The 27,248-nt window shown below is 39.7% G+C and overlaps 1 protein-coding gene across 1 annotated transcript; it reads right to left on the reverse strand.

Annotated features, from left to right (window-relative positions):
- Positions 1-243: 243 nt before the first annotated feature.
- On the reverse strand, positions 244-19,701 carry LOC117416970 (uracil nucleotide/cysteinyl leukotriene receptor-like). The gene is made up of 2 exons (XM_034028490.3): positions 19,002-19,701; positions 244-5,942 (listed from the first exon to the last, which is right to left on the reverse strand). Exon 2 carries the CDS (start codon positions 5,931-5,933, stop codon positions 4,917-4,919), a length of 1,017 nt encoding a protein of 338 aa, XP_033884381.3. The 5' UTR covers positions 5,934-5,942; positions 19,002-19,701; the 3' UTR covers positions 244-4,916.
- Positions 19,702-27,248: the final 7,547 nt, after the last annotated feature.

Consider the following 27,248-nt stretch of genomic DNA (forward strand, 5'->3'; position numbering starts at 1 on the left):
TTTTTCTCATTTGCTGAAGTTAGTCCAGCGCGCTAAGCTATATGTTGTATGTATCTGTGTCTGTGTTAGGTGTCACCTTTAAGCGCTAGAGTCAGCTTCTTATGTTTATTTTGTCTTGAATAACAATAAAGGTTCTCTACTTCATTGATCCGTGACATCTGCTTGCCTGTCTGACCAATGCCTGCAATTACAGATAGAAGTCACTAGATGGCAGCATTAAACTTTTTAAATATCACATAGAGCAAGTAACCATCCTGTCTGTCACTAGGACAGGCCCAGAAGCTGAATTGTGTGATGTTGTCATCATGGAAAAAAGCATAATTATATCAGGAATATAGTAGTACATCACAATAGACAATAAAATCATATAATTAATTTTAAAAAAAACTTACTGATTTTTATAAAAGTAAAACAAGTTCATAAATACATTTACGGTAGCCTTCAGTGCAACAAAAATATCAGTCCCTTTATACGGATTTGCACAGTGAAAGTGAATTCTATAGTATAAAGAAAATGACAACAAAGAAATTTGTCTTCCTGATCTTATTAAGAGTCCTTTCCATGCCAAAATGGGTGAGATGTGAAAATAGTGTCTCGCCCCAAAGGGTATAATGGCCCATTGAAACGCATCGGACCCCTACATAGTTGCATTTAAAAATTCCGATTTGTGGTCTATTAATGAGAATTAATGAGAAAGGAACTAAATTAGATGACTGAGTTGGTCACAGTTAAAGTGTCCACAAAGGAACCATCTTTTCTCTGGCTTTCCAATGCAGCCTTTCTGGTTTGCATTGCATGGTGAGAGTTTAAGGGCAGCCAGATACCTGCAGTATTATCATCTACATTTACCCCATATGACCATGTAAAGGTTTTATCTCTAACAGTATAAGTCAAACTTTGGAATCACACCCCGCCATATCAAGGAGTTACAGACAACCAGAGAGCATTTGTCAAAAGACAGTTCACATCACAAAGTTATTGTTATGATCATTATTCAAGTTTCACTGAGAACATGGACAAGAAAAATAACATTTAAGCTTCAAGCCATAAAAGTCAGAAAATTCAATATAAAAATACAATTAAATTAACTTCAATAGGAATAGAAACCAGGAAATTCCATACAACCTATAACAGACCTGCAGCAGAGACACTGAGATGCAATGGGCATGGTTGCATTCAATGATAAGAAAATTCATTTTAAAACCTTAACAAAACAACACCATTAACAAGGAAAAGTTCAGCTAAACAATGGTAAAGGGAGCAGTGAAAATCAATTGTGCTTCCTCATTAGCTTCAGTAACAGTACATTACCCCTGCGACAGGGAGGTCGGCTGCAGAGTGCTGATATCCCTCGCCACATACGTATATGTGTGTGTGTGTATATATATATATACAGTGCCGTGAAAAAGTATTTGCCCCCTGTCTGATTTTCTGCATTTTTGCACATTTTTGACACTGAATGTTATCAGATCTTCAACCAAAGATCTGAGTGAACAAATAACACAAAAATGTGATACATATTTCATTTATTTATTAAAGAAAGTTATACAACACCCAATGCCCCCGTATGAAAAAGTAATTGCCCCCTTAGACTCAATAACTGGTTATGCCACCTTTAGCAGCAATAACTGCAACCAAACGCTTCCTGTAGTTATTGAATAGTCTCTCACAGCGCCGTGGAGGAATTTTGGCCCACTCCTCCATGCAGAACTGCTTCAACTCAGTGACATTTGTGGGTTTTTGAGCATGAACTGCTCGTTTCAGGTCCTGCCACAACATCTCAATGGGGTTTAGGTCTGGACTTTGACTAGGCCATTCCAAAACTTTAAATTTCTTGTTCTTCAACCATTCTGATGTAGACTTGCTTGTGTGTTTCGGATCATTGTCTTGCTGCATGACCCAGCTGCGCTTCAGCTTCAGCTCACAGACCGATGGCGTGACATTCTCCTGTAGAATTCTCTGATACAGAGCAGAATTCATGGTTCCTTCAATGATGGCAAGGCGTCCAGGTCCTGATGCAGCAAAGCATCTCCAAACCATGACACTACCACCACCATGCTTGACTGTTGGTATGAGGTTCTTACTGTGGAATGCAGTGTTTCGTTTTCGCCAGACATAACGGGGCCCATGTCGGCCAGAAAGTTCCACTTTTGACTCATGTGTCCATAGAACATTGTTCCAGAACTCTTGAGGATCATCCAGGTGCTTTTTGGTAAACTTGAGAAGAGCATTCATGTTCTTCTTAGTGAGCAATGGTTTCTGCCTTGCTACTCTGCCATTTCTGATGGTGGAGTCATGAACACTGACCTTAGCTGAGGCGAGAGAGGCCTGCAGATCCCTGGATGTTGTTCTAGGGTTCTTTGTGACTTCCTGGATGATTTTACGCCTTGCTCTTGGAGAGATTTTGGCAGGACGGCCACTCCTGGGGAGATTCACTGCTGTCCCAAACTTTCTCCATTTGGACAATATGGCTCTGACTGTGGTTCGGTGGAGCCCCAGAGCCTTAGAAATGGCTTTGTAACCCTTTCCTGACAGGCATCAACAACTTTTTTCCGGAGGTCTTCAGGAATTTCTTTTGTTCGTGGAATGATGTGCCTCTAGAACCTGTGTGCTGACAACTTCACTCTGAAGGTAAGGGCCAAAGTTAGTCAGATTTATATTGGGCAGGGCTGGCCCAAATCAGGCCTGGTTGTTAACTAGGGGGGTGGGCAATAACTTTTTCACTCCTGAAGATTGCATGTTTGATTACCTTGCACACCAAACAAATGAAAGAAGCACCAAATTTTGGTGTCATTTTTTCTCTCAGACTCCGTCTATATACTACTACAACCCACAAAAAAATCTGACCAAATACAATGTGAAAAATGTGCAAAAATGCAGAAAATCAGACAGGGGGCAAATACTTTGTCACGGCACTGTACATGCATATATATATACCTAGACAAAACAAATGATATGCATTGATAAATATGTGTACCTAACTACTTGTTTTTCAGAGGTGATCAGTATCAAAGCACTGTATGACAAAACAGAATTTCCATCTAAATTAAAACAGGGCTCTAAAGAGAATATTTTATACTAGTGAAAGGACACATTCAATAAAAGTTCAAGTTTAAAATCCCAGTTTTTTTTTTTTTTTTTTTTTTTTTTTTTAATAAACATCAAACCATTATATAAGTAATAACACCAAACAGTGCAAACCAACTGTTCAAAAATATATTGAAAAGATACAACATTTTGGTTACCTTGGGTTTAAATCCGACATACACTACAGTCTTCTTCTAAAAGAAAATCTACTTGTGGATCCAGCGCTAGAAAACTGAGGACAATGCTGTGGATAAAGGACAATTTAATCAAAGGCTTGATATGAACAACCACATTAATTGTGCGCTCCCTAAACTCAGAGTACAACCCACATGTTTTTTGTTTTAGAACTTTACATATATTATCAGGTTAATAACAGAACTTTCACACAATGTGCATCCTTCAGCTAATTAAAGACTTAAAAAACAACACCAGTCTACATACCTACTGCCAGCTTAAATCCATATATGCTAGCTGCATATTTATTTATTTTTTAACAATAAAATAAAGCTCATATTTGATACCTGTGAAGTAGTATACACCAACCTGTTTTATTTTTCACTACAGATTTTTTTTTCTTATTATGTGACCAAAAATATTTCATGTACTAAAAAAAGAGGTGAGTTTAAGTAAAGGGATGAGCCATATAAAGATGTGATATCTAAAAAGGGGCAAAGTTATTAAAGAAAATGGGGCTAGCTTTATTACTTTAATAACTATAAATAACTATATATGCCTGATTATTTATTATAACTTATTTTTGTACATGATTTTGGTCAACAACAATTTGCATGTACAGCGAATATTTTATGTTACTTCGAATATTTGATGTTGCATGTTGTAGTACATGGCAGAATTGTATAATATTACAGTAATGGCAGTATTGCTTACTATAGTATTTAGATAGGCTTACTGAAGAATGTTTATTTTAAATGTAATTAAATGCATTTTTAATAGTAAACTAAGGCCTACAAAGAATGCCAAGATTACACAAAGTTTACATGCAGATAGTGGAAATATATGATTGATTTATAATCAAAGCAATGTTTTAAATATTTGATCACATTCTACCACAAAGAATAAATTACACTTATTACAATGTATTACATTTGCCTACTATGAACCCCAAGATAATGTGTTTGTATGTGACTAGGAATTTGGGCAGTTTATTATGATGACAATTTTGTGTTGGACAAATGTTAAATATCAGGAATCGTCTATTTGTGCATATCCAGAGTGTTTAGCGATGCCCTACAAATACAGTAAGGGCGGGTTTGCAAGAAGGCGCTTAGCTGTTCTTAAGGGACCCAACTCTAAAGTTCTAGGATCAATGTAACATTGGGTTTTATTCACAAACCTTTAGCTCATGGGTATTTAAAAAATGGTTTTTCAAATCAAATGTATACTGTTTTTACCATTAAACCAAGTTTGATATTCTAAAAACTGTTCTGGACTATTGTGGTTTCATTTCAACATAAATAAATGGCACTAAATATGATATCATAAATATCAAACTTAATTTTATTCATACAAACAGTCAGAACAGGCGTAAAACAAGTGTCCAATTATGCGTTTTTCCCGTTTTCCCCTCAATTTAAAATGGTAATTTTGAATGTCACCTCACTGCTGCCACCCACATACCGTTTTAGGAAGACTGAGGATCAATGGGCAACTTGCAATTGTTAGACAACAGAAAGCAAACAGACAAATGAATCCTTATTACTGTAGCTTTAAATGGTAGCTGCCTACAGTTATGACAATTATTATTCTTTACACATTTGGCACAGAAGTGGAAATGTTTCATTAGGTTTGAGGACCAGCCTCTCCTCTCTTCAGAACTCAGACTTAGCGCTCAATGAGCTCTCGTGTGTCCTCTTCCTTTCTTCACTGGTAGCCACTGACTGCCCAGCCTTTTCTCCACAGAGAAGCCGTCTCACACTGCCCCGGAACTTCTCAGCGCCAAAGAGATAAACCAGTGGGTCAAGGGCACCATTAAGACAAGTCAGGGAAGAGGTCAGCCTGTTTCCCAGCAACAGGCCTCTCCTGGCCTGGCAGGAGGCTCCGGGATGCCCGTGTGAGAGGATGAAGGTGGCACGGCTGATGTGGTAGGGCAGGAAGCACAGCAGGTAGATAAGCAGCACCAGCCCAATGGTGCGCAGTGCCTTTGTCTTAAGCTCTGATTCGAGCCGCACTCCCTGTTGTAGGCTGCGGGCAATCAGCAGGTAGCATGCAAGGGTGGTGAGGAAGGGTGGGGTGAAGGCCACAGCAAGGGAGACCAGAGCACGGCGAGAGGTCTTCTCACGGTACAGCTGCAGGCAAATGGTAGTGTTGTCCAACTGTGCTGTCTGCTGGGTGACAAGCAAAGGCACCATTGACACAGTAACCAGGACCCAGAGTGCAGCACTGGCAATATGGGCATAACGTGCGTAGCGAATCTTCATTGAGCGCACAGCATGTACAACGGCCAAGTACCGGTCTCCCGCAACACAGGCCAGGAAGTAAAGGCTGGCGTACATGTTTACATAGAACAGGAAGCCTGCCAGCCGACAAGGCACTTCCCCGAATGGCCAGTGGCCTCCCATTAAGTGGTACGTGGCCCGCAGTGGCAGGATGGTCACGTAGGAGAGGTCAGCCACAGCCAAGTGCACCAGGAAGACGTTTGCAGGAGACTCAGGTCCTCCCTGCTGAGAAAACACCAAGAGAGCAAGCCCATTCCCAATCAGAGCCAATAGGAAAACAACAAGGTAGAAGCCAGCAAACAAGATGTTCTCCAGTGCTGGCTCCGTGCTGCAGCTCTCATTGGATTGGTTGGAGAGTAGAAATGCAGATTCCATCGATGAGGTGTTCATTTCTTACAGCTGGAATGCAAAGCAAGAAAGTAAATTACAAAATTAACTATATATATATATATTACAATGGATGTAAGGCAGCCCTGTTTCAGTGAGAATTCTACTGGTTACATACTGTAGTGTTCAGAAAGATTTTTGTTCTTGATTATTTGAAAATCCTATCATTCTAATCTTCTGATAGTAGAAAGAAATTGATAACTTTTCAACAAAAACACAATTGTCTCTTATATATCCAATGCAATTTAAAAATGTAGTGTAAAAAACATGGTTGTAATATTATTAGTCAAAGTACCAAATCAGGTGAAAGGTGATTAAAGACATGTGGCTGGACTCGAAGAGTTGTCAGAAACTAATCAATGACTAACCCATGGGAATAACATTGATTCCCTGGTGACATCACGATTTAGTGTGAAGTTATAAAGGAAAAACTACTGAGAGAAGCGCTCGACTCCGCCATTTTTAAAAACCTGTTTCCACAGGAAGTGGCTTATCTCCGAGTCTGACAACACAGCCTTCCAAGAACCTCTAGAGGCACCCAAATACACCACACGAGACAAATGTTTTACCATCTGACACTTAGACTATTATAGTTAGAACTACCTCTTCTTTTCACACGCCAGACCTACGTTACCTAGAAGCTGCTTGATGAGATTCTGGGATCAATAAGCTACTAACAACCAAACGAGCAAGATGGGCTGAATGGCCTCCTCTCATTTGTAAACTTTCTTATGTTACCAAGCTAATAGACCCTGGAGGTACTGGCCCAGTCTGGGAAGTGTCCACCTGGGCTGAAGTTTAATGAGACAAACTTTACCCAGAAGAATTTACTCCCTAAAATATTTTACAATTTGTTGGTGCATTTTGTGATATACAGACATGCTCAAATTTGTTGGTACCCCTCCACAAAAAACGAAGAATGCACAATTTTCTCTGAAATAACTTGAAACTGACAAAAGTAATTGGCATCCACCATTGTTTATTCCATATTTAATAGAAATCAGACTTTGCTTTTGATTTTTTATTCAACATAATATTGTAAATAAGAAAACAAATGAAAATGGCATGGACAAAAATGATGGGACCGCTAACCTAATATTTTGTTGCACAACCTTTAGAGGCAATCACTGCAATCAAATGTTTTCTGTAGTTCTCCATGAGACTTCTGCACCTGTTAACAGGTAGTTTGGCCCACTCTTCCTGAGCAAACTGCTCCAACTGTCTCAGGTTTGATGGGTGCCTTCTCCAGACTGCAAGTTTCAGCTCTTTCCATAGATGTTTGATAGGATTCAGATCAGGACTCATAGAAGGCCACTTCAGAATAGTCCAATGTTTTGTTCTTATCCATTCTTGGGTGCTTTTAGCTGTGTGTTTTGGGTCATTATCCTGTTGGAGGACCCATGACCTGCGACTTAGACAGAGCTTTCTGACACTGGGCAGTACGTTTCGCTCCAGAATGCCTTGATAGTCTTGAGATTTCATTGTGCCCTGCACAGATTCAAGGCACCCTGCGCCAGGCGCAGCAAAGCAGCCCCAAAACATAACCGAGCCTCCTCCATGTTTCACTGTAGGTATGGTGTTCTTTTCTTTGAAAGCTTCATTTTTTCTTCTGTGAACATAGAGCTGATGTGACTTGCCAAAAAGCTCCAGTTTTGACTCATCTGTCCAAAGGACATTCTCCCAGAAGGATTGTGGCTTGTCAATATGCATTTTAGCAAATTCCAGTCTGGCTTTTTTATGTTTTTCTTTCAAAACTGGAGTCCTCCTGAGTCTTCTTCCATGGAGCCCACTTTCGCTCAAAAAGCGACGGATGGTGCGATCAGAAACTGACGTACCTTCACCTTGGAGTTCAGCTTGTATCTCTTCGGCAGTTATCCTTGGTTCTTTTTCTACCATTCGCACTATCCTTCTGTTCAATCTGGGGTCGATTTTCCTCTTGCGGCCGCGCCCAGGGAGGTTGGCTACAGTTCCATGGACCTTAAACTTCTTAATAATATTTGCAACTGTTGTCACAGGAACATCAAGCTGCTTGGAGATGGTATGAGTGGTGTTTTTAAGCCTTGGTTATTGGGTCTTTAATCCCTTCAGTGCTAGGGGACCTCCTGTATATCTCACTGTCCCGCAGGCTGTGAGTAACCAGTCGTTTAAAAAATTTCACGGAGTGTGTGGGAGGGTTTAATCTCTAGATATATATGAATGGTGTATCGATTATGTCATTTAACCCTTTGCATTCCATTTATTTATTTATTTATTTATTTATTTATTTATTTATTTTTTTTAAATTTTTTTTTTCGCCAATTATTTTTACCCCGGTTTTCACCCCAATTTAGCATGCCCAATTATTATCTGTATCCCCGGCTCACCGCTCGCAACCCCTCCGCCGACTCAGGAAACGGAGGCTGAAACACGCGTCCTCTGAAACGTGCTCCTTCCAAGCCGTCATTTTTCGCACTGCAGATCCACAGCAATGCTACCAGACCTATAGTGCCGGAGGACAACACAGATCTGGCGGCTCCACTGCAGAACCACAGGCGCCCTATCGGCCACAGGGGTCGCTGATGCGTGGTGAGCCGTGGATTCCCCTGCCGACCTAAGCCCTCCCTACCCGGGCAGCGCTAAGCCAATTGTGCGCCGCCCCCTAGGAACTCTCGGTCACGGTCAGCTGTGACATAGCCTGGACTCGAACCTGCGATCTCCAGGCTATAGGGCACATCCTGCGAGGAGCGCCTTTACTGGATGCGCCACTCGGGAGCCCGCATTCCATTTATTAAGTGTGTGTCAGGCACGTCAGGTCCAATTTATTTTCACACGCGCAGTTAATTTTAGACGCGCTGTTTAAAAGTATTTTTTTTCCACAGTCAAACGGGTTTAAAAGGCCCTGCATATCAACAAAGCACTCACTAGGCATCTCCAGCCCCGCCCAACCCTTTCGTTCGCTATAACTTTCACATATGCTAAGAAATAAATAATAATAATAATAATAATAATAATAGTCGTACATACCGATCAATCATCTCCTGATCACTCGTTTTTCACCAAACGACTCAATAATGTGATCCAAGTCATTATTTTATTACTATAACATCTGAAAAAAGCTCCGCAAATGATATTCTCTGAGCGGTGATGCAGTAACAGCCAGCTTGTTTCCTTATGGCCGCCGTTATCTGATGCCAGGGGCAAGTATGATTATTCATGAGATACGCCCCTTTTTTTTTCGGCTTGTCTCGGCTCCTGTCGCTCCCACTCGGCCATTGAATGGTTTTCTTGGCTTTTTCTAGAAACTAGAAACTCGTTTTTTGCGTTTTTTGATGATGTCGGACAGGGTCCAACATTGGACCGGATAGGAATAATTGCAATGTCGGACCAGATCCGAAATAGGACCTCAAAGGGTTAAACAGTGGGTGATTGACGTCTAAACGCGTGATGGCTACACCATTTAGGGGATCCAAGGAGCTATTTTGGCAAACTCAATCTTATTTTCAACAATGCTTTTCAGAACTAAACAATCTCTATTGATTGCTGCAGGCTGCCCTATTTTGTACCGTACACAGTCTAGTATATGTCAGTGGCACAGTGCCCTGCAGGCTGTGAGTGACCAATTGCTTACACAATTGTAGGACATGTGTGGGAGGGTTTAGTGTCTTCAACTTTGTGAATGGTGCACCGTCAATCTAATCATGCATCATGATTGATGCCTAAACTAGCCTATAGGATTTCTCCATGTGGTTCAGTCTAAAAGTCAGGTTGTGAGGTTTATACAGAAAATACTTTAAATACTACTGCAATCGTAGTTGTCAAGGCTCAGCCATTACCACGGTCTGAAGGGAAATGGAAACTCTGACCAGCACTTGTGCAGATGTATAATTTGAAGCGAGTCGCTTGGGAATTAAAATTGTGATGGAAGGGAAGAGACGTTTGTTCCTAAAATGCCTAAACCGCGCATAACAATTAAACAACGCTGCAAAGAATTTGAGCATGAGGGGATGTATGCAGCTGACGGACACAAAATAATGATGTGCAGATTTTGAAAGACACTGTCGTTAAGCATCATTGTTATAGATTTGCCATCCTAGTGATTTTCAGAATCTTAGCTTTCAGATAAATTTGAGACTGTACATTTGATTCCTATATTTGTTATTATTATAATATTTTTTTGCTATTGTGTGAAGTTTATTGATTGCTGTATATTGCATAACTACTGTAAATTAAATATCATGCAAAATGGTTGCACACAGAGGAGGTGTCCAGGATGATGATGGAAACTGACCCTGGTCTGATTCAGCCTGACTCTGGCAATGACTTTTACCCCAGTGACACCCTGTGAACAGGCTGGCTGTAGGGGTGACAGTAGGGGTGTCAGTCCAGAAAGAAGCACACACAGACAGTACTGGCAGGTGAAACTGAGACGCTATGGCGCTCAGTGTGTTTAATTGTAAAAATAGAAGTTTTAAACAAAAACAGCACACGGCACTTGAGGCCAAAATAAATAGACAAAACTAAACAGTGGACAAACAAACAAACAAACAGTGAGTAAAAAACAAACAAGTATCATGCTGGTCCTTCCAGCACAAAATAGCAATTGTTATTCATTCCTTTAAATTTATCTCCTCTCCCATTCTCTACTCACCGAACACCCAACCATGAGTGAGTAAAACGTGCATCTATATATACTGTTGTGCCGGGATTCAATTACTAATTAATTATTCACTTGAATCCCAGTACGTGAACTAATTTGTGCAATCCCGTGCTCACATACTATTACATACTTTAAATGCACGTGAAGTGTTGTGCCTAAATACAACTATATATTTTAAATCACTCGTGCCACACAGACCCATTTATATCCCGTGCAGCAATCTATACACCAACATTAACACTCCACACACAGCACAGAACACATAACTGCGCACAGGGGCGGGCACTTGGCCACACCCCCCCAGTGATGTCACTGAGGAAGAGGATTCCCCCTCTTCCACGGAAGAGCATGTTAGAAATCCAGAAAGTGAGTCTGAGGAACAGCCTGCACAACCCAGGAGGCCAAGGGAGTATGTGCCAGTGTACAATTGGGGGAGGTGCCAACATCAGCAGAATTATAATGGAAAATGCCTACCAATGTGGGTTTTGTTTTGAGGCTTATTGCAGCCAGGAACTTCATGTAAAAGTAAACATGTTTGGTATCCCTGCAAACCTTAGAACCTGCAGAACATGGAAATCTACATCTGCAGTTCATGTACCTAGCTTTTGTGGCACAACATTGGGAATAAATATGAAGTTTTGTGAATTTTGCATATTTAGAGCAAGAAAAGCTTTGAACAAGTATAACATTTTCTAGTTTTTGTAAAGCACTTTTTGAAACGAGCATAAGATTTGACAGTTATCTTGCCAATTTAAGTTTTCAATTTAGTGAAAGTCTTATAATGTGAGGTGGTAATCCTTATAATGTGAGGAGGTAAGTCTTATAATGTGAGGTGGTAATCCTTCATTTTGAAAATGAAAACTGGGCCAGGGTGTCCTCGGTTCACCGTGCACCAGCGACCCCTGTAGAATGGCCGGGCGCCTGCGGACTTGCCTGTAAGCTGCCCAGAGCTGTTTTGTCCTCCGACGCTGTAGCTCTGAGGTGGCTGCATGGTGGGTCTGCAGTGTGAAAAGGAGCGGTATTTAAAAAAAAAAAAGGAGATAGAGAACAAAGCAGTCATGTGCTGTAATTTTATTCCAAGCAAAATAATGTCATATTGTTTGAATTTTGTATTTATCTAGTTTTAGAAAATATATCGTTTTTATATGCCCCAAAGTTCACACTATGAAAAACGCAAAGATAATTTGATATAGCGGTGTACTATTTTTTATGTTTCTTTTTAGTTATGTTTAAACAGCCGTGACAGAAGCATAACTGTTAGAAGAAAAAAAAATCTTCATATATAGTCAACATATTGGCAATGTGAGACATATACAATGTGTCTTATTACCATGTTCAAAAATAACTTTTCCAGGGATTTAAAGTTACATAGAAAATGTCATTTTTCATTTTATTTTATATTTAACTTGTGGTATATCAGTTGACCAAATATGCCCACAAATGTAACACCACTGAAAATTTCAGATTGTACTGAAAAAAAAAAACACTATATAGTTTTCCTGTTTCCTTTGAGAGCTGTGAGCAGCGAAAGGGTTAATGTAACTCAAGTTCCAATTGACTAGATAAAGATTGTTCCTATCCAATATAACCATTATTGCTTTGCAACACAGTACCCACATGTTGTCTGTCAGTTAGGGGTTAAGAATAAGGTGTGCCCAAAAATGTTAATGTAACACCTACTGAACCTTATTCAATACCACTTTGAGTACAAGCTGAACTACTTTGCAATGTGGAAGAGATTTGGGTGTGGTTAGTCAATAATAACAATACTGCAACTGCTTAAAATGTGCATTCCCAGCGATCCAGCGATCCCATTACAGGGCCAAAAAGAGAAGACAGGGTTCATGGGGAATGCAGCAGCACAGTGTTTATATCCTGCCAGATTTGTTCAAGGACAAATTAGATGTTTAAACTCTGATGTTTTCATTTAACTTTTTGTCAAAGCATTGCTGGAGTTTCCGAAAAAAAAGGGTCTTGTTCCAGAATACTGTAAATTCTAAGTGATTGCTAAGGAATGAGGCGTATTAAGGTCAGGGGAGTATCTATTTCTCAAGCATGGTTGGTATTCAGCACAGCCGGCAAATAAGTGATGGGGAGATATAAGCATGTTCTTGTGTGCATCCCTCCTTAAAAAGATGAACCTTTACCACATTCGCTGTGGGAGGGGACAGAGTTATTGAATTTTAATTAAATTATGAAAAGTATTTTATGAAAGTGATTTGCTTTAGATGGGGTTATTGTTATTTTTCCAAGGGAGGGTGACTGGAGAGCTCAGCATTTGATCTGAGGTACCATCAAACAAGGTAAACAACAAAGATAACAGGGGTTTATTTATGATTGAAACAATGGCAGATCTAAAAATACACACTGTTTAATAAACCAGCTGGGTTTCACCCCAAAGAATCATGTATTAACAAACTTATCAACATTATTGCATACTACAACTTCTGTCCAAACGCGAGGTCTTGTTGAAGCTGTTTCTTCTGCCAAGTATTGCCTTGCTCCGATGTGTTCTTGTTAAACACTGTGCTCATTAAGTCCATTTTTAAAAATCCACCAGCCCGTCTCAAAACGGGGACTTCTGACGTTTCTGTGCAGTTACACGCACACATGAATTAGGATTTTAAAAAACATATTTTTTTTCTGAAAATTCATTCTTATTGATTATATTCTTATTGATATAAATACAGTTTTCTAAAAACCTATCAGAATATTGTTATTTGATAAACGTCATGGAAACCTCCCATTTTCAGTACATTCTAAAATTCAGACTTGAATGCACTGATTAATGCGCCAGAATTTAAAGATATTTTGCTCAGACCTAAAGGGAGGGGAGGGTAATTGCTGCTCTAGTGTACCCTTAAGGCTATAAAACACCAGCCATCTTTTATTTTTCCTCTGAGCTGTTGCTGCAACTTCTTAAATGTTATCCATAACACTTGTTCTTTAGCCTAACTGTTAAGCATTACCAGTACATTCCACCATATATACATTCCATAAATATATAGTGGTGGATACTTCTGGGTCAGTGAATAAGATATATTATCCCCCAAACACACTTTATTCGAAGTATAGAAATTTCACAAGAGCAGTGGCAGAGTAAACAGTGGTTGCCCACCACCACCTATAACTTATTATCAAGTTCTACAGCTCAAACTTTACATATGCTGGTTTGCTCTTTCCCTATGCTCCATCTATACTAATAGGCAATTGCATAAAGGCAGGCCTAACTGATTTAACTTTTTTAGGTAATTGATTAGCTGGGGAGCAAACTAAAGCTCACAGGGTTTACTCCCCAGCCAATACATTCATTACACTTATTTCTTTTCAAAACATAATTTTTGTTTTACTTTTGCATATTTTGGCAAACTATCTGTTTCCACAATTATGGGACAGTGAAGAAACAGATGTGCAAATATTTACACATCTAGCAGATCTGTAATTATTTGGCAAGTTTATCTGTAATGCTTAGTCCCATGCAGAGTGCATTCATGTAGTGGTACAATGTTCAGTGGAAAGTGATATGGTTTAACAACCAATCTGAACAAACAGCTGGAGGGGTAAAGCATGAAGAAATGTAAGCAATAACCCACAACCAGATGTGTGGTAAGACCATTCTCACCACACACCCTGCAGTGGGTTATTGTACTTATTTTATAAAAATAAAAAAAAACAAGTTAAAGTTTCCTTCTGCCAGTGCAAATAGTTCCTATACTTTTAGAGGCTGCACTTGGTCTACAGGAACTTATTACTGTGGAGTGGATTATTTTATTATTCTATAGATATTGAAATGTATTTATTTATTAATTTTTATACTGCAGTTTGAATGTACTATTTTTCAGTGAAGGAAAACTACAAAACTTAAATATATAACTGCTTACTTACATGTTCTATACACTTAAGTAAGTTTCCCTCGTACTATAATTGCGCTCTTCCTCCAAACATGCTGCCTGTTCTTCTCAAGAGTAGTTTAACTTCCCCAAAGTCTCATTGCATCAGCTGAACTCAGACAGGCAGGCAGGCATGCATGAAGAATATCACTCATATCAGTCAACCTGAACAAAGCTGCTCACTTAGTTATAAGAAACACACTGATGAGCCCATAGATGTCACAGAGTATGGTAAGACTATTCTTATGGCATGGTCATGTGACTTTGTTCAGCCAATAACAGTTTTTAATGTATCAAAACTTTTTGAGAGCATAATCTGCAAACACGTGTGGTACCTGCTTCTTCCCCTGGCTGGAATTTACATTGCTGTTTGAATCTGCATTGAAATAGGTAAGTGGATTGTAGTTTCTTTGTTATAATCGTTGCTTGCTTAGGTAAGCAGCCTGCACTTAAATTAAAATTTTAAAAAAGTAATTAAGTGATCCAAACTGTGTTGGGATGATGAATTGTGAGATTGATGCAAATTTAGTGTTAAGTATACGGCTCCAGGCCTACAGTATAAATTGGCAATCAGTGTCTTAGAATGCCAGCCGTTCTAAGCACCAGCTAGTCTAAGGGCCACACGTCCAAGGGCAGTCTGAGCTGTGGCAGTCTGAGCTGTGGCAGTCAGAGCGAGGACAGGTGGAGCGAGGACCTTTTCCAAATCCCTCCCAATGGCTACTAGAGGCCTCATTCCTACTTTGACACCTAACGTCTGGATCCCCTGGACAAAGCGGGCTCACTCTTTCTCCACTCCCAGAATGAACACTGGTAAGTACCTGCTCCACATCCCCTTACTAACTCCTTCTCCCCCTATGCTGCCTGCTACAAACTTGAAAATCTCCTTTTTCAATTGTTGTTCTCTGACTAACAAATCTCTGCTTCTCAGTGAACTTATAACCGATACCAATCTTGATCTTCTCTGTCTAGCTGAAACCTGGCACTCTGTAAACGACATGCAGTCGCTGCATCTAGCCACCCCAAAGGGCTATTCCCTCTTTGACAAACCTCGCATCACTGGCCGAGACGGGGGCACTGCTGTTATTGCAAATTCTGTGCTCGCTTCCTCAGTTCTTTCTTTGCCTGCCTTTTCTTCATCTGAGCATCTCACCATCAAGCTCCCCTCACCCTTGTTGTTATCTAAGAGCAGTTTCATCACACAGGTCCTGATTACCTCCTCAACCTTCTGACCCGCTATGTCCCTGCACACAAGCTGAGGTCCTCCGACTCTGGCTTGCTTGTTATCCCCAAGCACAAGTGCACCACACTTGGAGAACGCTTGTTTAGCTTCATGGCTCTGACTCTTTGGAACTCTCTCCCAGCTTTGGTGCGTGATGCTTCCACTGTCGCTCGCATTAAATCAACTCTCAAGACCCACCTGTTCTCTTTTGCTTTCCATGCTCTTTAAGCCTGATATCTGCTATTAACTGCTGTGTTGCTGCTACTATTTCATGTATTATGCTACTATCATGTATTATGCACTTCCCACTGTATTTAATGTATTATGCATTTTTTTTTTTTACTCTATAGCATGTATTATACTTTTCTCTGTATTTAAAGTATAATGGATTTTCTTGTTGTTACTGCATCTTGTAAAGCTCTTTGTGATGGTGGTCCACTATGAAAGGTGCTATATAAAATAAAGATTGATTGATTGATCCAGTCCATGTTATAAAGTTAATTGACAATAACGTGTGTTTTGTAATTACGGTGAAATGTGTAAAATGTTTTAGTTTTGCTGCTACTGCATGTCGCAAGTTCATAACTGGAAGAACATGAAATGCACTCAGTTTTTCTGATCCCAAAATGTTGTCTAATCGGTTTAAAGGCTCTCAAAGATTCATCAAGAATAAAGCAGCTTGGTAACAAGATGGGGGGTCCCAGCACTAATCCCTGCATTCCCAACTAGAAGATACACCCCTTACAAGTGCTTTCTAACCAGTTATGAATCCATGTGCATGTTATCATTTACTATTTGTTTATTTAGCAGATGTGCTACTTTGTATTTCCACCGATTTGATCTGAAGGATTAGTTTAATGCAGCACTTTGTCAAAAGACTTGTGAAAGTCTGGCTATAATTTACCATGCGCTCTGTTTGTACCCATTCTTTCAGTAACTGACAGCCAGGATCTACTGTGCCTCTTCTAAATCCATGTTTCCAGTCAGGTACAATCACACCACAAAACCAGAACATACAGTACTGGCTTTTCAATACATATCGTTAGTAGATCTGTTTTCTAGACAGGAAAAATGCAAGCAATAAAGTAAACAGGAAATAAACAACTCACATCAAGTGTTTGTAAATAGCCAGTAAATTGCTCATTATCAGTTTGAGGCAAGTAATTGTTGTTTTTTTATTTCCTTTCAGAATAAAAGTGTCCTAATAATAACGATGATTACATAGGAGTACAAATCTTTAATAATCCAGCATGTTTCACAGTGTGTTCATAAGAGGCCCTGGGTAGAATAAGGTTTGGGTATGAAAACTCTGTACTTCAGGGCTAAAGAGGATTAACTTGACAGGGGCGTCAGTCCCCAGTGTCAATGTCCTAACCAGCACAGGAAGCTAATTCATCCCTGCATGCAGACAGCCTTGACAGCCCTGGGCATCAGCTGTATTTCCCACACAATCAATTGCAGAAGCAACTCTGGCTTGTGCCTGTTAAACTTAGTAAAGACTTTGCAAACAATTCTTATGTAAGTGAAACGAACAAGGGCACAACAAACGCATGACACAATATTATTTTCTTTATTTGATCCATCAACAAAGGTTTAAGAATGAACTGCACAGGAAACTGCTTTTGTATATAATCATGTATAAAGGAAAACAAAATCTAGTATAAATAAGTGATTAATTTGATTTTGTATATTTCACTAGTGGCTGTCACACTTGTTTGTTGGTATGCTCGCATAACAGATTCAACTAGATGATAACTTTACAAGTAAAGTTGTGGGGCTTGCTTTAGGGAAAGTGGTCCAAATTTCAGTTGTTTATAAAAAGTTAGAGAAAATTTAGTTGATGCGGTTACTAAAACAGCTGTACTCCTTGATTGGTAAAAGTTCCTGTTTTGATTTCAGATTTGAATAGCAGAGAAGTAGATTCCATATGCTCTAACTTTTTGTCTTACTTGTTGGGAAAGTGGTCAAAGTAGCTGATTTGTGTCAAAAGTTACATCGTTTACAGTAAATAGAAAGTCTGGGAGTCTGGGAGTTTTTAAACAATGGGGAGTTTTAGAATGCTGAAAAAAAGTCCCATTAAAGTGAATGAAGATGGATACAAAAGGACAAAAAGCTTAATAGTTTAAAAAGTATAAAAGATATCAAAAAGTTGTAAAAGTTGCACACTATTCCAGACCGGTCTATACGTTTTAAAGTTTGAACAGCATTTCTAGCTTAAATGGTGTAAGAGGAGTAGCGTGCCAAAGAATAATAATAAGAAGAAGAAGAAGTATGTCGAAGATTTAAAGTGGGGACTCTTGCTTCGCAAGCCCCACTAATTAGCACTTTTTGAACATTATCAATAGATTGGATGTATTTAATGGAATAGCCTAATCTAACTGTAAGGTAGTTTCTAGATTTTGTATGTGCTACAGGGGCTAGCTGTAAATTTATTTTTCACTTAGCTAGTAAAACTTTGTTATCTCTGATTCAACATATAACTAGTGTATTCTGTTTATATAGATACAAATACAATATAAAAATACAATCTGATGTGTGGCAAAAGCATGCACAGTCCTAGTATGTAAACAGCAGAATTGCCAAACATTTGTGAGCCTTGCCAGGTGTAAAGGAATGTAAAAACAATACAAATCAGAAATACAGAGAAAGCCTTGCTGTTGCTGTCATGAGCAAAATTTAAAAGGCTATATCATGACCTGTATGACACATATGCTAAACAGTTTAAACAGTAAGGAGACACAGCAAGTTGCAATCTCACTTAGCACTTGCTAAGTGAGACTAAAAAGTGCAATTTTCAATATTAGAAAAATTAAGTATTGATTTAAGACCTTGTTACAATTTAACTACTTTTTCCTTTTTAGAAATAAGTGGTAAAACATTGCTCTGTCTGGATTAAATGTCTAGTGAATACAGCATCGTTCTGTGTTGAAATACCAAAGTAGGAACTCTTGTATCCTAGCTGCTAGGATAAACCAAAGTGCCTCACATTAAAAGGCTTGACCCCCAAACTGATACAAATAACTCCTCAGCAAGTAATCCTGCTGCACCCAAGAAGAACAGAAAATAAAACAATTGCACACTGCCTTGCTGGTAATACCAGTCCCACAAACATCAGCATGCTGGTGAATCCATTTACCCATTTTACAAAACAGATGCTTCATGTAGAATATTCTAGTGAAAGGCATCCACTTTTCAGTGTTGATTTTCATATGGAGTTGCTACAGTTCAGTGCCACATGCTACACCATGTTTTAACAGTACCTACATTTGTCTCTAAAAATCAAACCCTGTCAGACTGAACACCTAACTGACCAATAGGCCTCTTACCTGTTAGGATGCTGCCCCTCTTGAGTTGCTGTGCTGATAGAAAATGCCTGCCTGGTGTGTGTCCGTCAGACAGTTGTTTCTGGCAGTGATCTGAAAACAGCTGCCTGTGAAGTTAAGGAAATACACAGACACAGCAGCTCTGAGTTTGTGTGTGTGCGAGAGAGAGAGAGATAGGAGTGGGAAATAAATGTAGGCTGCATCAGTTTTATAAGACCAGCTGAATAAGAGAGATACTGTATATCCACCTATCAGCTCCCATAGCAAAATATTGTTGGCTTAATGTATATTTAAAAAAGAACTCTGAGTTATTTGTAGAACCACAGCTCTCTGAATCTACTTTTTGTTGTCTATCTAATTTGATTGACATGGAGGGGAGGGGGGCTCTTGGTGTTGAACCTTGACCTCAGTTATATTCCTCCCTTTCTGCTCTGAGGATCACTTGTGTTCCAGTCTATCCATTCACAGTCTACGGGACAATAGTCTGAGTTAAGAGAAGGGGTTTGTTTTATTTTGAAAAAGAATGATTCTCCTTAGCTATGAGCAGTGAACCCAGGCCCCATGGCAACGAGGCCTAGCTTAATTCCAAATGACTCTGTGATGATTTATTTTTTGTCCATATCAATATATAGAGGGCAGCTTGTGTTGTTAATGGGGAGGGTTATGAATGAAGGGAAGGACATAATTCTTTGCAGAAGGTTTAATCTGAGAAGCCCCCTGTACTCGACAAAGATAAGAAGGGAGGGAAACTGAAAGAGAAAACAAGGCTTTTGTTACTAGCCTCCCAACAGGAGGCCTGATGTTTCAGATCTGAATAATCATCTCTATTTTGACAAGGCAGATGGACTGGAACGCGAGCAAGAGAAGAGAATATTTCTTTCATCCAGCAGATCACAGCTGTACAGTCTACACATCAGCCCATTCTCTCCTCCAGCCCAGTCCCAGCTCTGTGTCAACATGATTCAGTGTTCGGAATGAGACCCTCCAGTGTCTCACAGGGGTTCAGTTGTAGAGCTTAAAATATAAATGATGTATAGAAATAAGAATTCTTGTTTCCATTGATTTATGATCATGGTTGGTAAAGCTTGTAGAATCTCTAGTAGATTATGTAGACTGGTACCATACCCTGAACAAGAATTCAGTTCTATTTATTGTATTCTCGGAGGCTACTATACTTTCACATGTACTGAATTAATGTTGTTTTTGTCTCAAATAAGGCATTACTTAAGTAGTCAGTTTCCATTGAGTTGTTTCCAGTCTGCAAAAGCAAAACAGTAACAGTTCTTGCAGCTTCTTCCGGATATTAAGCTGGAACAAGAGATTCAATTTAAAGTAAGTTACTTTCACGTTGCCAAAATGGGCAGGCAGAATTTTGCAATGCATAGGGAACCCCATCTTTCCCTTTGTTTTGCAATGTGATGCTGGAATAACTGCTCTCTCAGCTTATTTAAAATGATCCAAGTGGTTCACCTGGTAAACACACAGCCGCACTGTGAAAAGGGAGTCATGCAGTCCTAGTGCTCCTGTGGTTAGGGTGGGAAGATTGGCAGTGGCTGCTTCACCTTACCGCACTACAGAAGCCCCTATTGGCCAGGCATCCAGAGAGCTGAGGCTAGTAGTTTGCTGACATCCTCAATTAAGTCTCTTTCTGCCAGTTTCTATACCATTATTTTAATCATTTTCTCATGAACAATTTCAAACTTTGTTTCAACAGGTAGTTGATTGAAACAGAATCTCTGAATAAACAAATGTTTGGAAAGATGGGGGTGGTTCCGATACTGGCGAATGGTGCCTCTTACTGTAATTAAAACTGGCATGTGTAGTGAGGTCGCCATGGAGATATGAAGTGAGCGGGAATGCACTTCAGTACAGGGGCCAAAGCTTCTTAAATATATCAACAGGTAATACAATGTAGTATTACAGACCAAGTGGGATGTTATAGGACATGGGAAGGCTGCAGTATATAACTAGAGATTTTATAAAGAAACAACTTGACACCAACAGTGCATGTTTTTTGATTATTTATTAAAAAAGACAGTATTCAAATATATTGGCCACAGGACAATGCTATAAATTAAAATAATTGTTTTTTGCTTAATGTAGTAATTTTGCAGAATAGATATGTAAGAGATGAGAAATATTTGGATAGAAAATGTTACCCTTGTGGTTGTTAACAGTGAAATGGTCTGCAGGTCCCTCTCCCTGCAATGGATCAGGCGATGACAGTTCATGCTGAGTATTACCAAGGATAGGGAGACCTGGAACTTTCCTGAGGAGAAGTGATATTTGAGACTGGACTTCTGAAGGTTGAATCATAATAGCGGCTTCACTGCAATTGCTACAATAGTGACTGCACTATAATGGATATAACAATACACTGTAATAGAAACCATGCATGGTTTCTCAAATACTTACTCAGGATTATACTGACTAGTTGTAAATATGTAAGTATTGGGAAATGTTCCATTAATCTAGTGCAATATGAAATGGTAGAAAAAAGTCAAGACATTCAGTAAAAACAAGATCTTTAACATTAAAATGTAGCTCTAAATAAAGGACAAAGGCAACTATATTGTAGCAAAATAGGTCAACGCAGACAGACGCATCACACAGGACGAGGGAATCCACACACAGGCGGAGGGCAGGCGCGAACCCGGGACCTCTCGCACCAAAGCATAGCGCCGATACCACTGTACAAAAGAGCAGGCTCCTCTGCAAGGAGCGTATATCTGGCTTATGTCTTTTCAGATTGTGATTACATCACCTACCAGCCCTGCTGCTGCTTCCCCCGTGCACGCTACACTCTCCTCTGCCATCCTCAAGTCCGCCCCAAACTTGCTCACTAGACTACAATCCGACGAGTGCGTGCCGGAGGAGGGCTGAGGAGGGCTGAGTTCCCCCGGGATGGCTATGCAGGAGCGGCCTCTGTGCTGGAGTGCGCTGGTCCTGGGAGAGTCATTGGCTGTTGTTCCAGGGGTGCTTGACGGGTCCCGTCACTGGCTGTTTGTGTGCGGCGGCCAAAGGGGTCCCGGTCATATATCAGCCCGGGGGGTAGGTAGACCCCCCCAGGTAGGCTAAGGCCAGGGCCGGGCCCCCTTGTAAGTGTAATGTCCCTGTATGGATGTCAAGCTGACCGCCCGTGTGACCCGGATGAAGGCTACCAGGCAGGGATGGGCTGGCTGGCCTCAGTCTCGTCCTCACAGGGCTGGGCAAGGTGCACTTGGTGTCGGGGTGCCTCTGCCCCCTCGTCAGCTGTCGCTTCCTCCCATTCTTGGACCAAGCGGAGTGCGGCCTGCAGAGTCAGGGGTTGCTGTAGCCTCAGATGTTTCCTCAGCTCCCTAGGCCCCGGTGCTTCCACAAATTGCCTCGCCCCTCAGCGCAGCTGTCAGTCGGCTGGCCTTCTCGCTGTCAGTCCAGCCATGCAGCTGTGTGAATATTGTAAGCTGCATGGCAAAGGCCTCCCAGCTGCCTGTCCCATCAAACCCCGGAATCTTCACATCCCCGGGCCGTGCCATCATTCCAGTCCTCCTCACAGCCTCTTCACCTCTCCCTAGCTCTTCTACTCTCCCGTGATCAGCACGGGGCCCATCTCGGGGCTTAACTAGCTTTCTCGATGCTGCACTGTAGTCAAGCTGCCCATAAAAATCTTCAAAATGGGTCTCACTGGATTGTTTTGGTGTTGCAATATGGTCGCCACCATTATTGTTTATATTTGCAGGTCTTTCCGTACCTTGCGCTGACATCACATCCGCAGTCGCTCCCTCCTTCGCATCCTCATGTCACCCCGCCCTGTTGTGTGTTGACGTCACCTTCTCTGATCTCCTCTGGTCTCGCGAATCACTGACTCTCCTCCTCCCCCTTGTACCATCTTGGGCCCATCATTTGGTGGCAGTTTCTAGCTCAGCGGCAAGTTGTTACAGGCTCTGCCGCAGATGGGCTACATTTAGCAGCAGTGAAATGTCCCCCCCTGCCTTCACTGTCACAGGTGTGCGCTCCATAATCCCACTTCTGAACACCAATGTAACGTTGAATGTGAAAATGAAGACAGACGGAGACAGGTATTGCAGTTCTCGAATTCAATGGTTTATTATTTACAGATACTGTATTTATTTAGTCACTGTCAGCTGTGACCTACGTCTCCAAAATAATAAACTGAACTGGTTACTGATGTCTCTCTTTTAAATCCTACTGGATTTAACATTGTCTTTGGCTCCTCCCTTTCAAGCACCAAACCTTTCTGCTGTTTTTACTGTTGCTAGCACGAGCTCCCTTATTTGAATCTTTAAGTGTTCGCCTGCCCCGTGCTACTTAATACTCTCCCTGTGTCCAAACAGCAAACAAGTCCTTTGAGTAAATGCAGACTGCTGGGTCGTTACAATATGTTCTAAATACATTAATGCTTTTCAAACTGATTTTAGGTCTTTAATGAAAATAAATAATTACAAAAAATGATTTGCTTAAAACCAATGATTAATCTCATAAAACCCTTGTTAATTTATGTTTCTGGGAAAATGAACAGTCCAACCAGATTCTTGGAGTTTTTAGAAAATGACTTTTTAGAAAGACACGTGTGTGTGTGTGTGTGTGTGTGTGTGTGTGTGTGTGTGTGTGTGTGTGTGTATGTCACAAGTGACCAAAGTCACTTGTGACATACACGATTGGTTTAGTTATTTGTTTATTTACCCCTTGCTTGTATGAGGGAGAAACAGCACACTATTTGAAGTGGCATTTTCATTTTTTTTTATTTTTTACTATATTTATGATTTTGAATTGATTTTTTAAATGCTATTTTATATTATCTCAAACCACTGTGCATGAATATTTCATTTTTGTTTAGCAACTTAAAGGTAACAGCCTGACTAGTTAAAATGATCACCCCCTGTACACGCATGTGATTTCGATTGATCGGATTTCCACTCTGATATCCTGCGGCTGAATTTTAATAACACCAATAGTGGCTGCTTGAATTTGTTTTTGGTGATTGATGGATTGATGATCAAAAATTGATACATTTCTTACTTGCAAAAAAAAAAGAAGAAAGAAAGAAAACACATAAGTGTAAAGCAACAGAATTTTTCTTTCAAAGTTTATCATTGTTAGTTTATTATAGTTTTATCTTAAGGTTAATGTCTTTGATGTTGTAAACATTTTAAATGGCACACATAATTATGCTGAGATGGGAGTAAATGGTAACGTGATAAACATTTACAGTGGAGACTATGTTGGATTATTTATAATAACTTTGCCGAACAGAAAGCGAATACAAGTGTTTCCAAAGAGATTCACACATACTGTCTTTGGATTCTGTGCATCCAGACGTGTTATTAAAAATGTAGGCCTACCGCTTGGTATTCTGCCCTACCAGCAGTCTGTCAGTCCCAAAAATTGTTAATCAGATTTTTCTGCCTTTAGCTTTATTGCATCTGTGGTACCATTCAGTAGGCCGAAAATTGTAAAAGGGGTACTTGAGCTGAAAAAACTGTTTTAGAGCACTGTGTTATTGTGACAGTGTAGATAATAATAATAATAATAATAATAATAATAATAATAATAATAATAATAATAAACAACAAGAAGCTTGCTGAGATTGAATAACCTGCGTGCCATTTTCAGACTGCATTTTGCACTTCACTAAGAAAGGACATTGCTGCCATCTAGTGTTTTAAACAGTGATGGCCAGTAGTTGATATTTCTTACCAGAGGTTTCACAGATAAATTAACCAAAGCGATGGTTCTGGCAGGGAACTCCAGACTAAATCGTCAATCAAATCGCTGGTTCCTTATTCCTCCCTCGATAAACAATATGTCCAATGATCGGTAAGGAAAGGATTTATATTTTACCTCGATCCACTACGTCCCTGCTGTGCGCCAGTTTGCTTCCTCCTCCCCAGCCTCCCCCGGCTTTTTTTGGCTCTGTGGAGGGCATCTATCCTGCCCCTCTGTGCATGTCTCCCTGCAGCCAGCCTGTCCACTTATCTGTGAGCTAATGCATGAGCAGGGGTACCTCGAAAGGTGATGCCAAAGGCCAAAGAATGTAGCATAGATCATGTGCATTGCAATAGTCTAGTCTGTTTTAATAAATAATCTATAATCTATTGCATGAGTTTTCTGACTGAATCTTATTTCCCTTGACATGGTTGCCAATGGTCATGTGGAAGTAGGTAGCAGTGTGGAGTAGTGGTTAGGGCTCTGGACTCTTGACCGGAGGGTTGTGGGTTCAATCCCCGGTCGGGGACACTGCTGTTGTACCCTTGAGCAAGGTACTTTACCTAGATTGCTCCAGTAAAAAACCCAACTGTATAAATGGGTAATTGTATGTAAAAATAATGTGTTATCTTGTAACAATTGTAAGTCGCCCTGGATAAGGGCGTCTGCTAAGAAATAAATAAAAATAATAATAATAATAATAATAGTATGCATGTATCAGATTTATTTGTACTCATTAGCCTCTCTTCGACCTCACTCCTCTCCGCTTTGCTCTGCCGCTCGTGAAGGTGAACAGGCCAAGGCTAACTCGGAAAATGTATTTGATATTTTCAGTTGGGCTATGGCATATCATCCCTCTCTCTCTCTCTCTCTCTCTCTATATATATATATATATTATTATTATTATTACTATTACTATTATTATTATTATTATGATGCAGATCAGCTTTAGCTGGAAAAAATAGAAAGGGGAAGTTGTTCTATTTTGACTGAAGGATTGTGTGTGTAAATTGTAAAACATTTTGCACAGCCTGCAGTAGCTCAAATAAAGGGCAGTGAAAACACAGTTCATGTTGTGTTGCAGGGAGCATGGGGTGCAACCGCAGACCGGAAATGCTTTGCTCGTTAATAAAAGTATTTTTGTAAAACATCTGTGTGATTTTGAATACGTTCATACATTGTGCGTAGGGAGTGCCTTATTCTACGAGAAACGCTACACACAAAGTATTAACTCATACAAAAACAAATCTGATTCAAGAATATAACACGTTATACAGCCTCCTATCCTCAAACTGATCAATTTACCTGCCTGTGTTAAACTGATGTCACAGCAATAAGCTTTGATCTTTTTTATTTTTAAATATCTAATCCAGTAATAATGACATTATCTTGAAGAACGCACAAACCATAAAGGATTATCTATGTGCTCACTGGTAAATCCATCTCAGTTGCATATGTGAGCAGGAGGATGATGGGAAATGGAGTTCTGAGAGGTTCATGCAGGTACATGTGAAGCCATCTTGAGGCAGGGAATCAATTTAAAAGTTTAAAAAAAGTGGTCAAAATGTAAAAAATAATAATAATAATAATAATAATAATAATAATAATAATAATAATAATAAAAATTACAACAATACACACAACTTATGTAAACAGTTGTTGCAACACATGGGAACATGTAACACAATAAAATAAAAAAGGTCCTTATGTACCCTTTAAGCATGATGCGATTATTCTGTTCATTGTTCTTAAATTTTCTGTTACTAGATATTACACAGGAATGGAGATTTGTATATTACCACTGCTAAAAATAAGTGCAAAAATTTAACTCAGGAATCTTACCATTAAAAAAAAAAGGTATTTGTATATATTATAACTTTTTGAAGAAAAAGGTTACATTTGTCAATAAGTGATTTCAAGCACAGACAAATATAAATAACTAAACATTGCGTTTTTTATTTACACACATTTTTGCTAGAAGCACATGTCATTAACATATTTAAATACATCCATTTGTTAAATAACAAAAATAAAACATTTGAACTGTGTGATCGATCCCCTGAAGATAAATATTAATGTACTTGTCTTTACACCTAGATACAGGGTTCATACATTTTTTTCAACATCACAATTCCATACTTTTTCCAGACTTCCGTTTGTTTTTCCCAGACTTGTGTTTTAGTTAGTTTCTACTAGCTTTTCAATAGTTATCCACATAGGCGGGCAGCCGCAGAGCATTATAGCTTTTTGATCCAGAGCAGAAGTTGCACCTGGTTTTCTAAAAGTATTTGTCAAAATCTGGAGGTGCATATCTAACAAGAGACAATGCAGGTATGCAAAAGAGAAGTAAGATGCAATCTAAGAAATGTCCAATATTTGAGAACTACATTGCATTATTTACAAAAAGAATATAAAAAGTTGTATACTGCAAGATCCAAACTTCTTTATACCCTCTGTTAAATGCTGAACACTATGGGAGGTGCAAAATAACAAAAATGAAATAACAAATGTGCACGCATTATATATTAAAATGTGCAAGTGTCG

This window comes from Acipenser ruthenus, chromosome 12, assembly GCF_902713425.1.
Source record: "Acipenser ruthenus chromosome 12, fAciRut3.2 maternal haplotype, whole genome shotgun sequence".
NCBI classification, from domain to species: Eukaryota; Metazoa; Chordata; class Actinopteri; order Acipenseriformes; family Acipenseridae; genus Acipenser; species Acipenser ruthenus.